Below are 23,711 nucleotides of genomic sequence, written 5' to 3' on the forward strand. Positions count from 1 at the left end.
GAAGTTGGGAGGACTTGTTGCAGTTGTGTAAGACGTTGGCGAGACCGCATTTAGAATATTGTGTTCAGTTCTGGGCACCATGTTATAGGGACGATATCGTCAAGATTGAAATGGTTCAGAAAAGATTTACGAAGATGTTGCCAGGATTGGCGGGTGTGAGTTATAGGGAGAGGTTGAGTAGGCTGGGTGAGGGGAGATCTTATAGAGGTATACAAAATCACGAGAGGAATAGATCAGGTAGATCCACAGAGTCTTTTGCCCAGAGTAGGGGAATTGAGGACCAGAGAACATAGGTTCAAGGTGAAGGGGACATGATTTAATGGGAATTTAAGGGGTAATGTTTTCACACAAAGGGCGGTGGGTGTATGGAACAAGCTCCCAGAGGAGGTAGTTGAGGCTGGGACTATCCTATCATTTAAGAAACAGTTAGGCAGGTACATGGATATGACAGGTTTGGAAGGATATGGACCAAGCGGAGGCAAATGGGACTAGTGTAGCTGGGACATTGTTGGCCGTTGTGTGCGACTTGGGCCGAAGGGCCTGCTTCCACACTGTAACACTCTATGACTCTAAGACTCTCTTGATTGAAATTGGACCTCTGACATCAGGAGAATGGCTGTTGCATGACGGTTGCAACAAAAAAAGAGCATATCACACTCCTACTATCCTACCTACAGGCCTGAGCTATTATCTATCTCATAGGAGACCCTTGGACTACCTACGATCGTACTTTACTGGACTTTATCTTGCACTAAATGTTATTCAAGTTATTCTCTTTATGATGTCTCTGTAGGCTGTGGATGGCTCGATTGTAATCATGTATTGTCTTTCCGCTGACTGGTGAGCACGCAACAAAAGCTATTCAATGTACTTCGGTACACGTGACAAGAAACAAAACTCAAACTCAAACATACTGAAATCCCCAAGGAGACATGAATTAAAGAATCTCCATTCTGACTTCAATGTTTTGATCACCGCATCTGATAGACATTTTGAAATAATATTTTTATAATAATTAGGTGTTCCTTACCAGTTCTTATATTTCTTTTCTAAAATAATATTTTTATGCGCAGGCAATGACCCATGTTTAATTAAATTATCATGTTTGCAAACCGCAAAAAAAAATTATTTGACCAAATGTGACAAGATGAAATCGCCAGGAACATTTTCAACCAGACCTGGCAACCTTAATTGCAGTGCACGAGGCTCTTAATTTCAATTGCTAATGAAATCAATGAAATGACAACATCACAGGATGGTTAAAGGAACGAAAGATTTGATTTAGCCTGCACGTCCGAACTGCCAGCTGAAAGAGTAATCCTGTTAGTCCCATTCCCCACCCTCTTCTCAAAACCCTGAATTTTTTTTTTCCTTTCAGATACTTATCCAGCTTTTAGATGTTACAATTGAACGTGTCCACAATTGTCCCTGGATGAGGGGATTCTGAATGCTAACCAATTGCTATGCAAAGATACATTTCTTCTTAACACTCATGGTTCTTTTACCACTCCCCTTCAATCTCTGCTCCAGTCTTGATGCCAATTGATACAATTTTTCCTCTACCTAACCTTGATTTTGAACACCTATCAGATTTCTTTACAATCTTCTCTGACCCAGGAGAACAAACTGAGGTTCTCCAATTTCTCCTTATAAATCAATCCCTCATCCTTGGAATCATTTACTCACCTCCACCTTCTCCATAATGTTAAAATATTTCCTAAAATATCAAACCCAGAATCGGACACGGGTCAAACCAATGTTGTATAAAGGTTCATCATGACTGTGCTCTCAGTAGGCATTGACCAAAACATGATAAATGTGGATGATTATGTTTAGTTCTTGCTGGATTATCAAGCATTGTCCATTGTGGGGATGGAAAAGGAAGCTGTTGGCATGTTGGAAACTTAAACAGAAGAATGCAAAGTGCTGGAGTAATTCAGTGGGTCAGGTAGCATCTTTTGAGAATATGGATAGGTGATGCTTCGGGTTGGGACCTAAAGAAGGGTCCCGACCCGAAACATCACCTATCCATGTTCTCCAGAGATGCTGCCTTATCCGTTGAGTTACTCCAGCATTTAGGGCCCTTCTGTGTAAACAAGCATCTGCAGTTCCTTGTTTCTACAGAAAATAATATAAAGGCTCCCTGTTATTTTGACATGGTCCTTTTCACATAGATTTCCTACTTATTTAACTAAAGGGTTGTATTGATGCATGTTAGCAGCAAGTTATTTTTCTTTGCGGCAAGGATAACCCAGCTTTACACAGTAAGGATAACATATATATAAAGTCTGCAAATTCTGCTTAAATGAAGAAGTTGACATTGAATAAGGAAATGACCAGCACATTGGTTTGAATGCACTGGTCAAAATTATTTCCCACGACCAAAGGGGGCAGGTCCCTCAGTGGATGTTTTTCCAACCCATTCTTGCTATTAGAATGGCCACCCTGAGAAAGGTGAACACACAAAGCAGTGGCAATTCAATGATGAGCCCCAATGGTGAGAGCGATGGGGAGAGACAGTTAGCAATTTGTCCATTCTGATCCAATATTTCACAGTTGAATAAAACACAAAGTGCTGGAGTAACTCAGCAGGTCAAACAGCATCTGTGGAGGGAATGGATAGGTGACTTTTCAGGGAGGGACCCTTTTCTGGACTGCGGAAATGGTGGTTAACTGTTAACTCTTGAAGTCCTGGACCATGGTCATAATGTTTGCAGGAAAATGGTGGATTGCAAACTTCAGAATAGTTCCAGCACTTTAAATGTCATTGCTGCCACAATATTTTGTTGCACTGGTAGCACTGGTTTTCCATTTCTAATGACCTCTGATTCAGCACAACCATTGCTTGAAATTAATTCACACTTGAAAAATGTATTTAGATGTCTACCCAGACAGATGAGATGAAGGACTCCTTTCAAAGCTAACAATTTACACCGTATTTCACTGAGTATATCCCATGACAAAATTGTGACAATGTGATATTCACCAGAATTATATGTCATCTGATATCAGCCATTTCAGCTGAGAAAATCAACTGAAAGTTTACTGACGTCAGAATTGATGATACAAATAAAGCAACAATTATTTTTGGTTATAAACAGTGGAATATCCTGAAAGAGAACAAAGTTTCATAAAGTTCATGCTTGAGTCACTTCACTGATGCATATATTAGAATATGTCATTCACTGTATCGCCTGCTACATTTTTGCGTAGATGTTCTCTATGTTTAGAGAGGATGCACATAATTTCACAAACATTTCCTCTGTTCCCATTTCTATCTGCTAGTTCTGCTATTAAATGGAAAATAGAATAATATTTCCAACATCGGGAAAGGGCGGGGTATAACTAAATATAAATAAAACATTGAAGGTCAGTCTTCCTGCTGATTCATTGCAGGAAATGTTTGCAACACGTGACCAAGTGGTCTAAGAAAGTCCAAGGACATCTCTTGGGATGACTCCGGGTCAGTGGACATTAAACAACATTCATCAGCTGTCTGAAGAAGGGTCTCAACCTGAAACATCACCCACCCCTTCTCTCCAGAGATTCTGCCTGTCTTGCTGAGTTACTCCAGCTTTTTGTGTCTATCTTTGGTTTAAACCAGCATCTACAGTTCCTTCCTACACATTCTTCTGCTCATTGTCCATGGTTGAAGAAGGAAAAAGATTTGCTGGGGCTTTCTTCTCCATTGTGTCGTATGAATAAAACTGACTGTTCTTGATTGTGTCGGAAGGAACTGCATATGGGTAATTTATACCAAAGATAGACGGGCAGCATCTCAGGAGAAAAGGAGATGACGTTCCCCTGAAAATCTCTTCACTGCAAACGCAATACCTCTGATTTTTACACCAATTTGTATTGATGTGATATCTTTAACACACAAAGAAATCTGAGAACCTTTAACAGAGGTAATCAGGCAAAAATAAATGGTGAGCCACAGGAGATATTAAAAGAGTGACAGGATCAGATCAGTGCCTTAAATGAAGGAAGGACGATGAAGATTTAGTTGTGTCTGGGAGGGAATTTCAGTGTGTAAGATCTAAGAGGTGTGGAGAGGAAAGGTGTGTAAGATCTAAGAGGTGTGAACTAGGAAGGGTGTAATAGCCATATATTTACATTTGGAGGAATGCAGAAACAGGATCCAATGTAGATCAGCCATGAAATGGAGTGAAATAATAACAGAACATGCTGGTAATACTCAGCAGGCCAGGCTACACCTGTGGAATGGAGAGAGAAAAGGAGTTAACGTTTCACAAGGAGATTTGAAATGTTAATCCTGTTTCTTTCTCGACTGGGGTGGAGTGCTTCCAGCATTTTGTGTTTTATTTCAGGTTTATAACATCTGCAGCATTTTAGTTTCTGGAAGGGATTGAATTGTGAGCAAGCGTTGGTGTGGGATGGAGCACAGCCGACAGATGTTTGGGAGCTGATGCCTGCTGATGCTGACGAGAGCCCCCAAAGTGACAAAGGCATGGATGTAGTAAGCGTTGAGGTTTCAATGGCAGATAGGCTAAGATAGAAATTCATGTTTGTGGGATGGTGTTTGCAGTAGGTTGGGTGCTCTGGTCATGCCACAGTTGGTGGTTTAATGGCTGCTCAAAAAATGATCACAGATATTATAACTCGAGATTCCCATAAAATTGCACTACTGCACTTAATGCAGTTGAGAGAAGAGTGAGTTATAGAAGAATTTGATAGTGGTGCCTCAATGCTGTTACAATGCCTGGCCCATCTTTTTTTCATCTAGATTATGTTTTTGTTGCATTTAGCCTTGATAATTCCAATGCTCACTGAGTTAGTCTCGTACCAATTCATAAATATTGCTGGATAATGTTCAGAGCCTTTTACCACGTTAATAACTTTTATGACCAAAATGTTACTATTTCCAGATGGAAAGATTTTTATATAAAATTCCCTTAAGGCTTCTTTTGGTCCTGATCCACTTCCTCAGTGGATTGATGCCAGGAATTAGTGGCTGCTTCTTGAAGTTATATTTAAGTTCAGTCCTGGTGACATGCACAATGTTGCCTGATGTTTCATCAGTAATTTACGTTAGTTGCCGAAATCCACATATTGGATTAGGTGTTAGCCTTACATTAATTGAATCTTTCTTCATGAAGTTGAACTAAAATGACATGGAGAGACCCGAAGACATAAATGCTGGACTGGAACAGAAGACAAACTGCTGGAGGAACTCAGTGGGTCAAACAGCATCTGGGGGAGTGGAGTGGAGGTGGGGGATTGTCAGTTTCCCTCTCCACTCAGTCCTGAAGGGAAGACAGCAGGTTAATGAAGTGAAGTGGGGTCAGATATGGGCAAGTTGGTGATAGGTGGATAGAGAAGCAGATGAGGTCCAGGATGTGACCTTTGTTGTGTGTGAGAAAGTCAATATGTTGCTGTAATCCAAAACTGTCTAGAGTTGAAGAAAAGTCCCTTGTAAGAGTATTGCTGATATTGTCCCTGTCAATATTAAGATCACCCAGTATTATGACATTTGGGGACATGAAGTAAATGGATGTTCGAAAGGAAGAAAAATCATTTAAAAAAATTATTATTGGGCTTGGGTGGGCGATAGATATTGGCTAAAACAGTAGGGACGGGTCCACTGATTTGTAGGATTATGGATTCGAATGAGTTGTGGGCAGAGACAGTGACAGGAGACACTCTCCACTTGTCACTGTAGAGCATTGCGACACTGCCCCCTCAGCCTGCAGCGCGTGATTGACAGGTGTAAACAAACCCAGGTGGGACAGCCTCGTTGAGCTGTGTGTAGTCATTCTGATTCTGCCAGGTTTCAGTCAGGCACAAAAAGTTGAATTTGTTGTCCTGTAAGAGGGGACAGAGCCGACCAACTGTACTTTTTGTGAAGGTTCCGCTCCTTCAACATCAACAGTAAGATGCTGCAGATGTTCTGCTAATCAGCGGTAGCCAGTGCCATCTTCTTCACTGTCATGTGCTGGGGCAGAAGGGCAAAGGCCACAGGCCGCAGACGCCATTAGGATTAACAAACTCATCAAGAAGGCTGGCTCCATTCTGGGGGTGGAGTTGGATTCATGGGAGTTGGTCTTGGGGGGGAGGATGTTCCTCAAACTGCGGAGCAACCTGGAAAATACAGCTCACCCCCTCCATGACAAACTGGTCAACCAGAGGAGTACCTTCAGCAACAGACTGGTTCCACCAAGATGCAGGACAGAACGCCACAGGAGATCCTTCTTCCCTGTGGCTATCAACTCCTCCCTCTCTGTCTTGGGGTAGATTGACTCCCATCCCCTCCCACCGCCACCCCTCCCCAATCTTTGCACTCGTCACTTTAATTTCATGTTTCATTTATTTTGTCTTTTTGACTGTTGGTAGATCAATTTCCCCCTGGGAGAAATAGTTCTATGGTATCGTGTTGTACCGTATTGTGTGCTATAGATAAGGGAAGTCAAGGAGGAACAGACAAATGGGCAGAGGTAGGGGGAAGGGTGTATGAAGGTGGAGGCAGCATTTGGAGCAGCGACACAAAGGTTCCCCAGTGCTGGAATGTGATGTGAAGAAGGTGATAATGGTGATAATAGAAACTGGTCAGGGGGAGACGAAGGGCAGAAGTAAAAAGGGGAGGGAAGGGATCAGAAAGTATGTATGGAACCAGGTGGGGTTGGGGAACAAAACTGTTGATGGGAATAGAGAAGAACAGAATGGAAAAGGCAAGTAAAAAGGTTGGCTTGATCTGGATTGGAAGGAGAATGAGAGGAGAATGCAACAATGCAATTCAGGCTGAATAGTTTTAAAAATCCCCCGAAACTGATGTGAGCAATTGAATTGTAACCTTATTACATATGAATTTTGAAAAAAAGATGATTTTATTAGCCCGATTAGATAAACACAGAATTGATTTGTTGCAGATAAATCGTGCCAATAACTTGATAGTGTTTTTTTTTAAATGAAGTAACAAACGGAATCAATGAGGGAAAGGCAATTGATATGGTTGGTATATACGGTCTAGAGATATTCAAAAGACATCTAATAAATTGCCCTACTTCATCACAACCGTGTCCCAATGCAGATAGGAGGTGTTAGAGCATAGATTTTTAAAAATCCCAAAGTTATAGAAAACATTGATTAATAATGAAACATTGTTTTATTTTGGGTCGAACGGCAGTGGAATTTTCCAAGATTAAGAACTTGGACATAGCCTTTCTTGAAATATAATGAATAACATAGATTTATTTTGCAAATGACAGCAGACATGGAGGTGTAAAGAACAATAGTAATAGACATCAAAGAGATATAGAGAAGCATATTTAGATGCACACACTCATGCCCAAAGTAGGTGAATCAAGAACCAGAGGACATAGTTTTAAGGTGAAGGGGAAAAGATTTAATAGTAATCTGAGGGGTAACTTTTTCCACACAAAGGATTTGGTAGATGTATGGAACAAGCTGCCAGAGGAGGTAGGTGAGGCAGGGGCTATCCAAATATTTAAGACACAGTTAGACAGATACATGGATAGGATAGGTTTGGAGGGATATGGACCAAATGCGGCCAGGTGGGACTAGTGTCGCTGGTATATGTTGGCCCCTTGTGGGCAAGTTGGGTCGAAGGGCCTGTTTTCACACTCTATCAGTCTAGCAGATAGCAGATAAAATGTAACAAAACGAAATGTGAATTGGTACATTTTGGTAGGAAAAATAAGATAAGGTTGCATAAAGAAGAGAATATAATTCTGAAAGAGTTCTGAGAATAATGAGATCTGGAGATACAGGTAAGCAGTTCACTGAAGTTTGGCAGGCAAGTTTGAGAAAGTGCTAACAACAAATAAGGAATCTGAGCCTTTATAAATAAAGGCATGGGATACAAATCAAGGGAGTCTTGGTGAACCTTCACAAAATACTAATTTGGCAGCATAATGGTCCATTTCTAATTCCACACTGTCGGAAAGCTAAAAAGGAGTTAGACATGGTACCAAAGAGGTTTGCCAAGAATATGCCATGTGAACAGACTGAAGCAGCTGGGTTGTTCTAGGAAATGAGGGTGTTATCGATGGACTTGATAGAGGTGTTAAAAATTGTGAAGGGCATTGATAGTATGGTTAGGGAGAACCAGTACTTATTGGCATAGAGGTTTAGAACTAAATACAAAGAGTGAAAATGATCGGCAAATGAATCGATACTAACAAGAGGACAAACCTTTTTCTGGGGTGAGTCATTAGGTTCCTGATGCATAGCTGGAGTTATTGATGGAATCAAGTTTGAACGTACAGAAGGAAAGTACCTGACAAGTGAAGGCTTCAATTTTAGAGCTATGGGGATAGAAGGATGGGGTGTGGGGACTAGTTGGATTGTTCTTACATAAAGTGGTCACAGTCCAAATAATCTGAATAGCTTTCTGTGCTTTGTTTATTCTGTGATTTGAAGAAAATTATTAAACTTCTAACCCTAACCTATTGTGGTAACATTGTACTAAAATATTTCAGAGATGATTCATTGGTTTGTAGAATGATTTACGGGAGATTATTTTAATATTCTCAACCGATCTCACTTTAACAGCTGTTGAAAATCCACCCTGTTACTCACTTCCTGGAATCCAATATTCAATAAATAGATCATGCCATTAAATTCTAGCATTAACGCATACCCAAGAGTCCATTATTGGACATATGCGGAATTAAAATCATTAATTATATTCCAGCTTTGATTATATCCCACTTACTCCCATGTTTTCCTCCATTATCCTCTCTATAATCATTAGTAGAACTATGTTCATTATGTTTTTCTAACTATTGGTTTTTTTTTATTACATTGCTTCTGCTTCTTTTGTCTAGGTTGCTCCGGAGCTTCAGCATGAAGTGCTAATGAGTTTAATGCAGACGGACAAAGATGTTGTACATTATCTTCTACGCAGGAAACTTAAATTCCAATCGTAAGTCCGAGTGAAGAAAGTACTTTATTTTAGATTTTTTTTAAAAGACAAGTCCAATTGCCCAATGGCATGGTTGTTATTGTAGCAAATTGTCAAGTGTTACATTCATGTTGATAATAATCTGTACAGCATCCTCCCAGGCTCCTCCTCTTAGTCATTGAGTCATACACCGTGAAAACAGGCCATTTGGCACAACTTGCCCATGCCGACCAGAAAGCTGGAGAAAGAGAGGCGGGGAAGGCCAAAGCCTGGCATTTGCTAGGCGGATACTGGTGAAGAGGGTGATTGGCAAATGGGTGGAGTAAGTGACAAAGGCTAGAGACAAAAGGGCATCTCGTAAGGAAAGAAGAGGAGGTGTGAAATGTAAAGCTGGAGGGAGGGATATGGATTGAATGGGACAGGTGGGAGGGGAAATAGGGTGGTAATAAAATAAAAATAGGGGACTTGGGGAGATGATCAGCTGTGGTGTGGATGGAGACAAGGGAAAGATAGGGTGGTGGGAGGGTTATTACTTGAGAGTGATAATTGAGTCAATGTCCAGACTACCCAGTTGTAAACTACCCAAGTGGGATGTTACGTGCTGTTCCTCCATTTTGCGTGTAGCCTCACTTGGCAATGGTGGAGGTCAAATTTAATGTATCTCCATTTAAAAGTTCAACAAGGTTGGATATTTCTGTTGTGTGTAGTGGGATGGATTGTGCAAATGGCATCCAGATCACAAATTAATTGAGTAAAACTGGAAAGGCGTTTATGATTGAAAAATCCAGCCCTGAGTCTTTGCCAAAATGCCTAATCCATTCATTCATCTGAGAAATTAAGAACTGGTGGAATGAAAAAGTAAGAACAATCCAGCAGTTTGTGGAAATGTGTGACATGGGAAATCTATTTATAGCTGCAGGTCATTGCAGTTCATGGTCTATGGTTAAATTTCCTGCTAATTTCACAATGGTACCACTCTCAAGACAAGAAATCTGTCAAAACCTGTTGGAAAGACTACCTAGACATGCTCCAGAATTGGGAATTGAACAGACACCGGCTGACTCAGCAGCAAACCGATCCTCCACAGCTCTCAAGATGCAGTTTAATGGCAGCATGTTTTAAATCTCAGTTACCATCCTGTTGCTGAAGTGATATCTCACCTCTACCCCATTGCAGAATTTCTCAAAGGAACTGATGTGCTACAATGTGCAAAAATGCTGAGAACTATATTGAGCAATCTGTATCTTCCCCTTTGTTCTATCTATTGCATTTCAGTGTGATCTGATTGTATTGATGTATGCTACATCTAAGCTGATAAGATAGCGCGCAAGACAATGTTTTTCAATATACCTCAGTACATATGACAATAATAAATCTAAACGTAAACCTATCTCCCCAAATGCTCATGAAATGCTCACTGAAAAGACGGTGTGATAGAGCCATACCTCCTCCCAAATCATCCTCTTCTTTCCCCAGGGCACCCTCCTCCACAGATCTGTTTATGATCTGCCATATCGTACAACATAGAACACTACAGTAGTGGAGCAGGCCCTTCATCCCACGATGTTGGCGGTGAACGCGATGCCAAGATAAACTAATCTCATCAGCCTATTCATGATCCATTTCCCTTCATTCCCTGCATATCATGTGCCCATTCAAAAGCATCTTAAATGCCACTATTGTATCTGCCTTCACAAGCCTGTTCCAGGTGACCACCAGCCACTGTGTAATAAGGTTGCCATGGAAATCTCCTTTAGATTTTACCCCTCTCACATTAAAGCTATGGCCTCTCGTCTTTGATATTTCCATGTTGGGGAAAAGGTTCTGACATTAAAGCTCTATATTTCCATGTTGGGGAAAAGGATCTACCCGATCTATGCCACGCATCATTTTATATATTCCTTTATCAGGTCTCCCCTCATCCCCCAGCATTCGAGAGAAAATATTGAAAACCTAGATACATGACTATCAATGCAGCTGTGTTTGGCAGGAAAGGCAATGACTCTGGCTATTAGTTAAAGATATAATATCAATCTCTCATTATACACAATTCCCTCCAACTTTTGAAAGTTTTATTTCAAATTAACCACCTGCAAACATACTGTACATACCACCGAAGGTCAATAAATAAAACAGATGTAAGGGATAGTGTGGTTTCCTTTTACTGTCAAACACAATGCTCTCCATCACAGTCTCATTCGGCATGACGTCACCATCGCACAAGGAATGGTGTCACTGCCTTCTACCTGTGCAAGGGAGTTGCACACGTTAGCACTGGCCTCGTTCAATAACTATGTAGTGTTAACTAAGCAATATACTGCCCCATAAAAGAACTGATAGCCAGGCATGGGAACATTAGAAACAAATTAACTTGATTGGAAACTTGGTGTGTTTGCTATCTGTCTTAGGTATGGCAACTGAACGTGATCTTTTTAAAGTAATGCTCCATTCCTCAATTTACACAGGAGTTCAGATCAAGAAAATGAAGCGTTTGTGATGGCAGATCATCCTTGCGTCAAAGCTGTGTGCGACCCCTGCTCTCAAAGCATTACCATCACACAAATGCACATCTCACGCAGCTTCTGTGAAAGCCTCCCTCTGCAGGACCAGAGGAAGAAAAATTCAGATTCTGAGTTGTATAAAGTTCCAGACACATTGACATTCATTAGACATGGACATCCCGACGATGGAAATAACTTTTCTTCCCGATTAGTAAAAAGTAAGAAATATGCTTGATTTTATTAAATTAATTTAAATACTGCATTGAAAAACCTCGAAGGGGTTACAGAAAAGCTGTTCAACAAGGCTGCAGTCTTGTCCAGGAATGTGTGGAATACTGTGGCTTCCACTGCCAACCTGAACGTGGCTCATTTCCCTGGATCAGGCTTCATTAGGAATTGTTCTTTTCTAACCAAAAGATTCATGCGTTGCTCTAGAGATTCCAGTGCACTGTGCACTGTACAAAATGATTGTCATTGTTCAGAAAGCTAGGGTAAAAATGCTTTTTCAAAATGTTTTGCAAAAGGAACTGCAGATATGTTGGCTGCAATGGGAAAGTCCTGTTGGGAGGAAATGTTGACATTTTAGTCGGATAGCATGTATCATTGCCCCTCTTTTGGTTTTGCTGGAAATACTTTAGCGAGATTTAGTGCTTTTTTAATCCCTTTCCATTCTGTCCAAGAGATTGCATTGTTCCCAATACTCATGATCTTCCACAATCACTCGTGCCTCTTGCCACCAACTACGTCCAGAATCCTCATTTATTTTCTCTGCCGAATGCTTCATATATTGTCGCTTTCCCATTTGTTCTATTTCTGACCGAAAGTCTCTTTTTCCTATGGTTCTTCTTGAAGAGTTTTGTCAGTTTAGACTCATAGAATATCCATAGCTTTCATTCCAAAGCCATGTGCCAGCACCCCAACTGCTCCCCCTACTACAATCTGATAAGACAGTCACCTCCTGAAAATCTGCTTTCAGATATGAGATCTGGAAATCATGCATCAACACAATTCTATTTTAATTTGCCACAACTTGGAGCCTATACCCTAAGAAGGGTATTAAATACCCTAAAAAGGGTATTTAAGAAGGGTTTCGGCCCGAAACGTCGCCTATTTCCTTCGCTCCATAGATGCTGCTGCACCCGCTGAGTTTCTCCAGCATTTTTGTGTACCCTACCATACTCCTCCACATTGCTTCCAATTCTTTCCTAAGTCCAAGAACCCACCTGATATACTCAGCCAGTGTTCCAGTATTACAGTATTTTGTACATTTCTGAACCAGGACTACATATGCACATTTTTTTTACAGATTATGCTTGAATTTTTAACCTCTGAATTATGCATGTGCCTCTTTTCTGACCACTCTACACACAAAGGTCCCAGCAATATTAATTAAGCATAAAGTTTCCAAAATCATAAATCAGTTTCTTCTATTATTTGAATGTCCCTTGCGGCAATACAGGGTATAATTCAATAACATGAGGATCTGACATCTAAATAAGCAGAGCAGCCAAGAGCAATTAGTGTTCATTAATTAACACTGACCGTATAGCTAATGGGGTATTTGTTACCCAGTTTATACATTCCTCCTGTTCTTTGAATCTTTTTCTTTTAAATTGCCACACGCATTGGATTAAAAGCAATGTCAGTAAAGTAGAAAGAGATAAATGAAAGCTATGACCTTTACATCTCCACATCAAGTACTGAAGTCATCTCCTGAAATTCTGTGTGTTTATTCAATCAAGAAAACATAACAGAACATGGCAAGTGTCCAATAAACAAAGATTGCTGATCTTTTTCTCATAGTCCCATTGAAATTTCAGATCACGTTACTTCGGTAGAAGTGACAAAATTGTATATAAATCTTTTTTAAAATATTTACGTGATAGAATTACTGTCACTACATATAAAATGTGACTATTTTGGCCAGCAGGTTTTCTAACATTAATTATGGCTGAATACATCAGCAAACCTTCATTCTGAGCTTATCCAAATGTGCATAACAATTTCAAGCTCCTTATTAGCTCCTCGTCTCCAGAATTCTTTCATTTGGATGATTTCGCTTTGGGTGAAAAACACCATTCCATTGCAGGCTCCATGGGGGGCATGCAAAGGAATGGCAAGTCAATGACTGCAACTTCTGGAGTTCTGCCTGGACATTGCATTTCCAAAATGCCCCAAATTACTGTCAATTTCATGGTATGATGACGGTGAGCATGAGTCTCATTGTCATTACAAAAAGAAAACCCTAGCATCCTTTCTCTCTCCAGTCCTCTGACATGGTTTCTCACACCAATCTCCTCAAAAAAAACATTATTTTTTTTGTCTAGTTCACTGGTGATATGTGAACATGGTTCCCCACTCACTTATCCAGTCATCACTCACCATTCATTAAAGCATTCCATGCCACCTTTAGAATTGTTTCCATCCACATATATGCTCATAACATTCATCTTAATACATCATAGGTAGTAGATCTGTCAGACAATGAGGAAAACCAATTATATTATAGCAGTAATATTGGATGTACCATGTTGTAGGAAGGAACTGCAGATGCTGGTTTAAACCGAAGATAGACACAAAATGCTGGAGCGGGACAGGCAGCATCTCTGGATAGGAGGAATGGGTGACGTTTTGAGTCAAGACCTTTTTTTCAGATATACCATGACATTTCCATGTGATTCTGTGCCTCAAAATGATCAGCCATGATCACATTGAATAGCGGTGCTGGCTCGAAGGGCCAAATGGCCTGCTACTGCACCTATTGTCTATTGTCTATTGTCTATAAAACATTGTCAAATTCTATTATCACCTGTGCAAGGAAAACGACAATCCTACATCTTCGTCAACTACTCAATACAACTGGAGAAGAACAATAAATATCTGCCAACCTAAACACATACCACAAAAAATAAAACAAAGGCCTGAGCTGTCATTTAAGGGCCTGCCATCTAAAGGGCTTGAGCAGTCTTGTTAAGAAAGTCTTGCACCAAAATGTATCAAATAGTTATGAAGCGGGCAGAATTTTAAAGATGCATCACGCAGACGCAGAGGTGGAGTTGCTGCTTTACAGCGCTTACAGAGGGGAAGTCCCTTGTTCAATCCTGACTACGGGAGCTGTCTGTTCGGAGTTTGTACGTTCTACCTGTGACTGCGTGAGTTTTCTCCGAGACCTTCGGTTTCCTCCCACACTCCAAAGACGTACAGGTTTGTAAGTTAATTGGCTTGGTGTAATTGTAAACTGTCCCTAGTGTGCATAGAATAGTGTTAATGTGCGGGGATCGCTGGTCGGCGTAGACGCGGTGGGCCGTAGTGGCCTGTTTCCATGCTCAAAATCTAAAAACCCTAAAACTAAAAACTCTAAAACTAAAAAATAAAAACTGTATCTCTAAAACTAAAAACTAAAAACTATTCCAATCCATAACTTGTGTTAAATATAATAGATGATGCCTGACGTGCCCCATCATGCTGCCACCATCATTCTCCATCTTCACTGATGCCAAATGTTTATGTTCAGCCCCATTAGAAATTTTAAGTAGTACTCCACTGCGATGATTTGTTTCGGTTTCCTGCAACTGAAATACATTTTGGAAGTTGAATACAGTGCAATATTATTACAATGTGTGTTCAGTATATAAAGAGGACAATGTTTTATCTCCAGGGTGGCAGTTGATGTACACTTTGAGATGCCTTGAAAGGTTTCTGATAGGCACTTGTAAAGTGAAGGAATGCTTTTACACACATGTGCCATATATGGTGCTGCCTGATTTCTCCTATAGTGGGTAATTCTATGGGGAGGCCATCATCTCTCCTCAAAAGGTGGCTTTCTCTTCATCCATCTTTGCAGTAAGCATGGCAGTGCCTTAACCAATAAATCTACCTGGAGCGTCCAAATCATCATGTTTTGGTCCCCAGTGGTGGACATCCCATATCTTGTTATTTTACCAATTTATAAAATAAAACTACTTCTATTAAATTTTCATAGTGATTCGCAGCTAATTATACTTTGTGATTCTCCCTTCTCAATGGCTAACTAGCAATGAAAAAAATGTATGTCAGAAACTGGAAACAGTAAAAGTGCCTGGAATCCCACAGTTCATATCCTGAATTCTCTGCTGGATTTAGGGGTATTTTGTATTGATGGCTCCTTGTTTTGACACCATTCACAAGTGGAAATATTTCCACCCCACTAAAGTAAACCACAATCCTCCATCAGCTCACCAGTAACCATTCCAATAAATGTGCTTGACTGCTGTTAGTTAACTCAATGATGAACAATTTTCTAAACATATTGTTCATCTGTTAATCACCACTGTTATAATTTAATATACTCTCATTTGGTAACCCGTTTTAGCCAGGTCGATGGGAAAGTATGTTTCCACGTGATGGAATCTAGAATAGGGAGTCTCTGCTTAAAAATAAATGGTTGACAAGTTAAAACGGGGACAATTCTCTTTTTCCCTTTAGTTTAGTTTGGAGATACAGCACGGAAACAGGCTCTTTGGCCCTACGAATACGTGCAAACCTGCGATCCCTGCACACTAATCAGCTGTGAATGGCGGTGCTGACTCGAAGGGCCGAATGGCCTACTCCTGCACCTATTGTCTATTGTCTATTGTGTACTGACTACCACTATCCTATACACACTGGGGACAATTTACAATTTTACTAAGCCAATTAGCCTACAATGCTGGATGTCTTTGGCGTCTAAACCGGAGCACCTGGACAAAACCCACGCAAGTCACGGCGAGGACGTACAAACTCCGTAAAGACAGCTGCTAGGATCAGGGTCGAAATCTAGGTCTCTGGTGCTGTAAGGCAGCAACTACCGCTATGTCACCATGTCGCCCTCTCAGAGAGCGGTGAATGGTTGGGGGTAAAACTGAGTTTTGGAATAATTTTAAGACAGAGATAGATAGATTTGTGATAAACAAGGGGGAGTGAAAGGTCACTGTTTGGAAATTAATGCTGAGTTGAGATTACAAACAAATTAACCGCGCAGAACTGGCTCAAATGCTTATATGTAGGAAGGAACAGCAGATGCTGGTTTAAACTGAAGATACACACAAAAAACTGGAGTAACGTAGTGGGACAGGCAGCATCTCTGGAGAGAAAGGAAAGGGTGACGTTTCTTCAGGCAAAATTGTCCAAATTCTCCAAAAAGCATTCTTGAATGCTTAAGTGGCCTCCTTGTGCTCCTAACCTTATATGTTCAGATATCATTTCAACGTATGTTGCCAGCCCTATCTGGTGGTGAAAAATCAGTATTGCAATTACTAACCTATCATATTTTTATGAGGAAATTTAAAATTATGTACATTATCAACAAGAAGGATGCTATGAGAACTGAGAGGAAGTTGACTGAACTGTATTGCCTTCCATCACAGTGAGGAATGTCGATTCCACTGTGGTGGATGTTTATGTTAAATTTTATTTTATGTGTGTATTGTGTTCATTTCAGTATGTTTGTTAAATGACAATAAATGTGAACTTGAACTTGAAAGATTGAAAGAGCTGGAGGGTTTTGACCTGGAATTGGAAAAGTTTAATAGCTATGAAAGTAAAATAAATTGGCTCCCCTTTGAGTCAATAAAATCAACAGGAAATTATTAACTTTCTCTTAATTATTTAGGTCCATGTGAAGAGTCTGGTGGAAGAATCTTCAATCGACGAAGAGCATCCCGATCGTATGAGAATCTAACAACAGCAAGCCATTCACAACCAACGATAGACTTTGTGAAGAAAGCAGATGGCACAGCTTTATTAGCTACAAGCAAGTCTCCATCAGTTCCCGATGGTCAGCTGGGCCACCAAAGTGAGGAGTTGATGAACTCAAAAGATGCAGGCAATGTTCAAAGAGTACGCCCAGAACTTTCTCCAAATTGTGAAAGTCTCATGAAGCAATCCTCTGCTGGCATAATGGACAATGACTCTAAGGACTTCAGTGAAGCAGCCAGCTCATCTGACGAGTATTTAAGCAAAATCCAAATGATTGAATCCAGCTTCATTCCCTGGGAAACTGAGAGGAGTGCAGCACTACAAAATGCGACATGTCGAGGAAGAATGGAAGCAAAAGTGTGGGTGAAAAGGAGCGGTAGGGATGATTCCCCAAGGAATAGAGAGAGAGAGCAACAACAACAACAACAACAACAACAACAACAACAACAACAACAACAACAACAACAACAACAACAACTGCATACTTTCAGAAGCGATCAGAAAAAAAGTTCCCTTCGCGAAACTGCAGTATAATTTTGGAAATAGCAATCCCGTGGATGCTTCTGAAAGGAGTAACAACCGAAAATGCTGGAAATATTCCACTAGTCAGGCAGCAATTGTGGAGAGGGAAAATTAGTTAACATTTAAGGTCTATGACCTTTTATTACAAGAGGGTGTTACTTCAACATATGTGGGAACAGTTTTGAGTTTGTCACGTTAATTGTTAAAATGTATTGTGCATTCCGTAAACTGTAACACTGGGCTGCTGCACTATGTTGACTCATTTCCAGTTTACCCATGATATGTTTCAAAAGCCCTCCCAAAGGATATTTAAATGTTACTTGCTGTTTCAATGGCAGTTGCCTCTCTGTGCAGTGAAGCTTTAATTTTATATATTTGTGCATCTACACATTATTTAAAATAATGCAAATTATTATTAGTGTATCATGTGTCATGGCTTTGAAAATGCAAACATTTAAAAGAATGTCCAGGGACTTTGATCTTGGAGGAAAGAGAACATTTAATCTGATGGAAGGCAAGTTTTGACCACTGAGCCCAGCTATTTCGGCAACCATTACAGCCTGAACAATTTGTTCCATCATGGGCTTTATCTAATTTATTCCATCATTCAATCTCACGAGAAAAAGTTTTTCAAGAAATTCGCAACTCGCTGAAGTAAACAAGAAAAATCTTCAAAATATTTGATTGCCTTTGAACTGTTCCATTGAATTCACAACCTTCTCATAATGTTTATATGTAACACTGCATTCTGTACATTGGCCAGTTCAGTGGTGTGGAAGCTAATTTGTTGCCATTTGTAGACTGATCTATGAGGCCATTACTGGAGGCCTGGGACTTGAGTGCAGAAGTGATTCAAAGAAAAGGCGGGAGGTTTTAGACTTGAAGATGGAGGAGATTAAAAATAAGTGGAGGTTCAAGATAGGGAGTAGATTACAGTTTAAAAAGAACAGGAATACTGGAGTCCATTGTTCACACACTACAATGCATTTCAGAGTGGGGCGGAGGGGGTAATTATCTGAAGGCAGTCCATTCCTTGGGTTCATTTCCTCAAATTTGATCATTTGATCAGTGATCAGGGTCAGGATGGTTTGCCTAAACGAGTGGCAGGTAGAGGGATCCAGAGGATAGTCTTAGAGGAGCCTTACCCCTGACTCTTGTCTAACAGATGCAAGATTCTTGCTCCAGTTTGGATGATGAAAGGGACTGCTGGAAGGATGTGCAAATTGTTTATAACCACTGTGACACAAGGGGCATTCTAGTAAGGAGAAAAGAAGAATAAGATAGTCATAGAGCATAGCACAGTTAGAGGACCACACTGTCTTCTCTGTAGCGGGAGCAGAGATCCAAGGCTGTGTTGCCAGCCTAGTGCCAGGATTACGATAATCTGCTCTAAAATGAAGATTATAAAATAGATAGACATGGTTTTAATTAAGGGTGGAATTGAATGCTTCTGGTGACAGAAGGTTTTATAAATCAAAAAGATTTTGAAAGAAATTCTGAACAGGGAGTTAGATGTGGCCCTTGTGGCTAAGGGGATCAGGGGGTATGGAGAGAAGGCAGGGACGTGATACTGAATTGGATGATCAGCCATGATCATATTGAATGATGGTGCAGGCTCGAAGGGCCGAATGGCCTATTCTTGCACCTATTTTCTATGCCTATGTTTCTAACAGGATAGTAATGAGAAGAATGACAATCAATTTATGATAGTAATGGGTGGTAAATATAAGTAAGTATGGCAGAAAGTGTATCCAGACTAAATGCAAAAACTCAGAGCTTAAAGATCATTACCTGAATGCCCATGGAGTTTGTTCATCGGTAACAGATGAACTTGATCTGTAAGTATCATGAGGAGTGTAGGAAGGAACTGTAGATGCTGGTTTTAACCGAAGATAGACACAAAAAGCTGGATTAATTCAGCGGGAAAGGCAGCAATTCTGGAGAGAAGGAATGCGTAACGTTTTGGGTCGAGTCTGAATATGGACTATAAGGTGGCAAGAATTAGGAGCACAATTTTCCAGCTAATTCAATGTTCCAAAATAATACGCAAAAAGGGATAGAGATGGGATAACATTGTAATCAGTGTAATGGTGATCAGTGATTATAGATGCAATGGTCTGCAACGTTGAGTCCGTTTGAGTGGAGATAGGAAATGACAGGAGAAATAGGATATATATATATATATATATATATATATACATACATAAGAGTAGTGTAGTGACCACCAAGATGTTGCCTCTTGATAAGATAAAGCATTACTGGGGAAGCACTAAGGCATGTAAGAAGAAGATTGTAATCATTATGAGAGATGTTAACCTGCACGTTGATCTTGTAATCAAGGATCCCTTAAGAAGTAATGATTCCAAATGTGGAATTTCAGATGGAGTTTGGTGAATATTTTGGGTCAAAAACCAGATGTCCTCAACTTAAATAAGGTTAATTACAAAGTTAAAAAGGTAGACTTGGTTTGAGTGGAGTGGGAACATTAGGCTATAGGAAAGGTCAATGGTTGCAGAAATACCAGTAACCACTTCATAATGGCCTACTCCTACACCTATTATCTATTGTCTAATGCTGAGCAGAAACTATCCCTATCAGAAAGAGGAACTCAACAATAAAAAAAAGCACATCCATGGTCAACATAGGAGGTCAAGGAAAATATAAAAACCTAACTAAGGAGATGTGAAGCAGCAGATGTTAGTGGTAGACCGAAACACTGGTCAAGAACCAACACCAAGAAAGTTAATAATGTGGAAGAAAATTCATTCAGAGAGAAAAGATTAGCCATGATCATATTTTAGTTCAGTTTGTTTATTGTCATGAGGTACAGAGAAAAGCTTTTTGTTGTGTTCTATCCAGTCAGCAGAAAGACTATATATGGTTACAATCGAACCGTCCACAGTGTACAGATACAGGATGAAGGGGATAACATACAGTGCAAGATAAAGTCCAGTAAAGTCCAATTAAACATAGCCTGAAGGCCTGCAATGAGGTAGATGGCAGCTCACGACTGCTCTCTAGTTGTTGATAGGATGGTTCAGTTACCGGATGACAGCTGGGAAGAAACTGTCACTGAATCTGAGGAAATGTATTTTCATACTTCCATACTTCTTGCCGGTTGGGAGAGGGGAAAAGAGGACGTCCGGAGTGAGAATCATCCTTGATGATGCTGATGGCCTTGCTGTGGCAGGTGAGGTGTAGATGGAGTCAATGGAAGGGAGGTTGGTTTGTGTGATAGTCTGGGCTGCATCCACATTTCTCTGCAATAATTTGCGATCTTGGATGGAGCTGTTCTCAAACCAAGCTGAGATGCATCCCGATAAAATGCTTTCTACAACACACCTGTAGATATTGGTCAGAGTTGTTCAAGACATGCCAAACTTCCTAAGCTACATGGAATGGCAGGAGAAGTTATTGGGCTAGATGGCCAAGTTCTGCTCCTATTTACTTGTATTTTTGAAACTATTACCCTGATCTGAAGATCCTATTTCTCACTGGTATCAGATTGATTCCAACTATGAGTTGATGAACTACGACCATGCATTTTCAGATGTATTCTGTTGCTTTGAATGCAACACACAACAATTAGATAGGAACTTCACACTTTGCCTTATTTAATAGTCTTAATTTCAATAACATTGAGTAATATTAATCTTATTCCTATTGGTAGAGTTCCAGATTGGCACTGGCATTGAATTTTTATTCAAAAAAGCTACAAAAGTGACTGGAATGTAAAATGAAATGCTTATTCGGGAATGGTGTTGCATGCTTAGAGTGCATCAGCATCAGTAGTTACTGTCGAAGACAGACACAAAATGCTAGAGTAATGCACCGGGATAGGCAGCATCTCTGGACAGAAGGAATGGGTGACCTTTCGGGTCTTGGCCCTTCTTCAGACTTGAGTCTGAAGAAATGTTTTGACCTAAAACGTCACCCAATCCTTCTCTTCGGAGATGCTGCCTGTCCTGGTGCATTAGTCCAGCATTTTGTGTCTATCTTCGATTTAAATCAGCATCTGCAGTTCGTTCCTCACAATAGTTACTGTCTTGGGATCACAGAATATCAGTAAAACTGATGAATGCAAGTCTTATCCATAGTTGGTTAAAGCCATCTCAGACCATCCTAGACATTTCTCTATTTGTACACAATCTCCAATAGCATTCTATGGACATTAATAATCCCTTTCATCCCTTAAATGGATCAAAGTAAGGTTTTATCATATGATATTTGCTTTGAAGTCATGTTTATCCACTACTTGTTATTGCTATCATTCTTGTATATGAAGCACCAGGAACACGGCAGTTTGTTTGTTGTAGATTATGACTGTGATTATCAGGCTTGTGCATGGCATGCCATGGAATAAAACAGCACCACTGCTTAAAGAGATGATCCCGGCAGAGTCAGTGTTGGGCTGACGGTGCATGGCAGGAAAGGTTTAAAATGGGGCATTTTGGTTAGCATGGGCACGCTTGGCCGAAGGGCCTGTTTTCATGAAGCATGAAAGGCTTCATAACTCCTTTGAGGGGTAGTAAGGATATACAGCAGTTCTAAAACTGCATGAATGCAAGGGAATGGGGAATCATAAGCAGACTGCAGAGAAACAGCAGTAGAATGGGACCAGTATCAGCCGGAGTACAATGGGTTGAAACTTATTGATCTCTGTTATGAAGCTCCATGAGTCTATTATTAAAAATACGAACAGTTAATATAGTTTGTCCCAGTGGACAAGAAGGCTTTCAGCACATTGACTTTTATCAGTCAGGGTATTGAGCGTACAAGTTAGGATGTTATGATACAGTATACAAGGCATTGGTAATGCCACAGTCGGAATTTTATGTTTCAGTTTTTCCCACCCTGCTACAGGAAAGATGTTGTTCAGCTGGAAAAAAAGTGCAGTGAAGATTTACGAGGATGTTGCCAGGACTTGAGAGTATGAGCTATAGGGAGAGGTTGGACAGGCTAGGAATGTGTTCCTTATAGTGCAGGAGGATGAGGGATGAACTTAGTGAGATGTATAAGATCATGAGGGAATGGATAGGGTGGGTGCACAACGTCTCTTACCCAAAGTAGGGGAATCAAGAACCAGAGGATATAGGTTTAATATGAGAGGGGAAAGATTTAATGGGAATCTGAGGGGGCACCATTTTCATACAGAAGGTGGTGGATATATGGAATGAGCTGCCAGAGGTGGGTAGTTGTGGCAAGTACTATAACAACATTTTAAAGACATTTGAACGGTGCATGGACAGAAAAGGTTTAGATGTGAGCCAAACACACGGAGGTTGGACTAGCCTAGATGGGGCACCTTGGTCAGCATGGACGAGCTTGGCCGAAAAGCTTGTTTCCCTGCTGTATGAATCGATGACTCTATGACTCCAACTAGATGGTTGGACATTGTGTGAGGCACACTTGGACTTTGTCATTCACCTAAATCTATTTAATTTCACTCTACTGGCTGTGTTCAAACAATTGTGGGGTTGCAGAAACCCAGATTAATAATTCAGCCTGAGAAACCAGTGAGATGAGCAGAGATACTGTATATGTCAAAGGCTGTATTTGGAAAATGGTGGCATAGTATCCTCCTTCATAATAATAGTCACATGACATTCTGGTCCGAATAATATATCTGGAATGAGAAACCTGATGTCATTTCCTCCCTTTTATATATTAAAGTGCAGCCCAAGGAAGTAGGCGACCTAATTAACATAATATATAGTGACATCTTTTTGATCCCTACTTAGATTTAGAGCATTTCAACCTGAAGCCTTTTATTCGAAACAGCTTCTTGAGAGGCTGCTCAAGGTCTATGGTTCTTTTAGGGAATTATTTTGGAGGGTGAGGAGCATTTGCTTGGGAAGTCTTAATCACAACTCAATCCAATCTCCTGCTCCTCCCTGTGCTCTCGATCTCAGGCTTCCCTTGTTGACCTCTCTTAAATCTTCACATTCTCTTTTCAGCGCTCCAACCTAAGGCCCAATCCAGCCTCAATTTTCCAGCTGTAAAGATCCTATGTGCAATACATTTTTGTTGACAAAAAAGTGTCGGTATGCACATAAAATGTAGAACATAGCAAAGGTCATCACAGGAAT

General features: G+C 40.4%; 1 protein-coding gene across 3 annotated transcripts in view; it reads left to right on the forward strand.

Moving 5' to 3' along the window:
• LOC129702125 (rho GTPase-activating protein 6-like) overlaps positions 1 to 19,810 on the forward strand; it is a 179,533-nt gene extending 159,723 nt beyond the window's left edge. For all 3 annotated transcript variants that reach the window (XM_055643712.1, XM_055643714.1, XM_055643713.1), the window contains exons 10-12: positions 8,808 to 8,905; positions 11,350 to 11,603; positions 17,015 to 19,810. In XM_055643712.1, the coding sequence (XP_055499687.1) occupies positions 8,808 to 8,905; positions 11,350 to 11,603; positions 17,015 to 17,634 (972 nt within the window). In that variant the 3' untranslated portion in view covers positions 17,635 to 19,810. The remainder of the gene's footprint in view (positions 1 to 8,807; positions 8,906 to 11,349; positions 11,604 to 17,014) is intronic.
• Positions 19,811 to 23,711: the final 3,901 nt, after the last annotated feature.

The sequence above is a fragment of the Leucoraja erinacea genome, chromosome 12, assembly GCF_028641065.1.
Source record: "Leucoraja erinacea ecotype New England chromosome 12, Leri_hhj_1, whole genome shotgun sequence".
Classification (NCBI taxonomy): Eukaryota; Metazoa; Chordata; class Chondrichthyes; order Rajiformes; family Rajidae; genus Leucoraja; species Leucoraja erinaceus.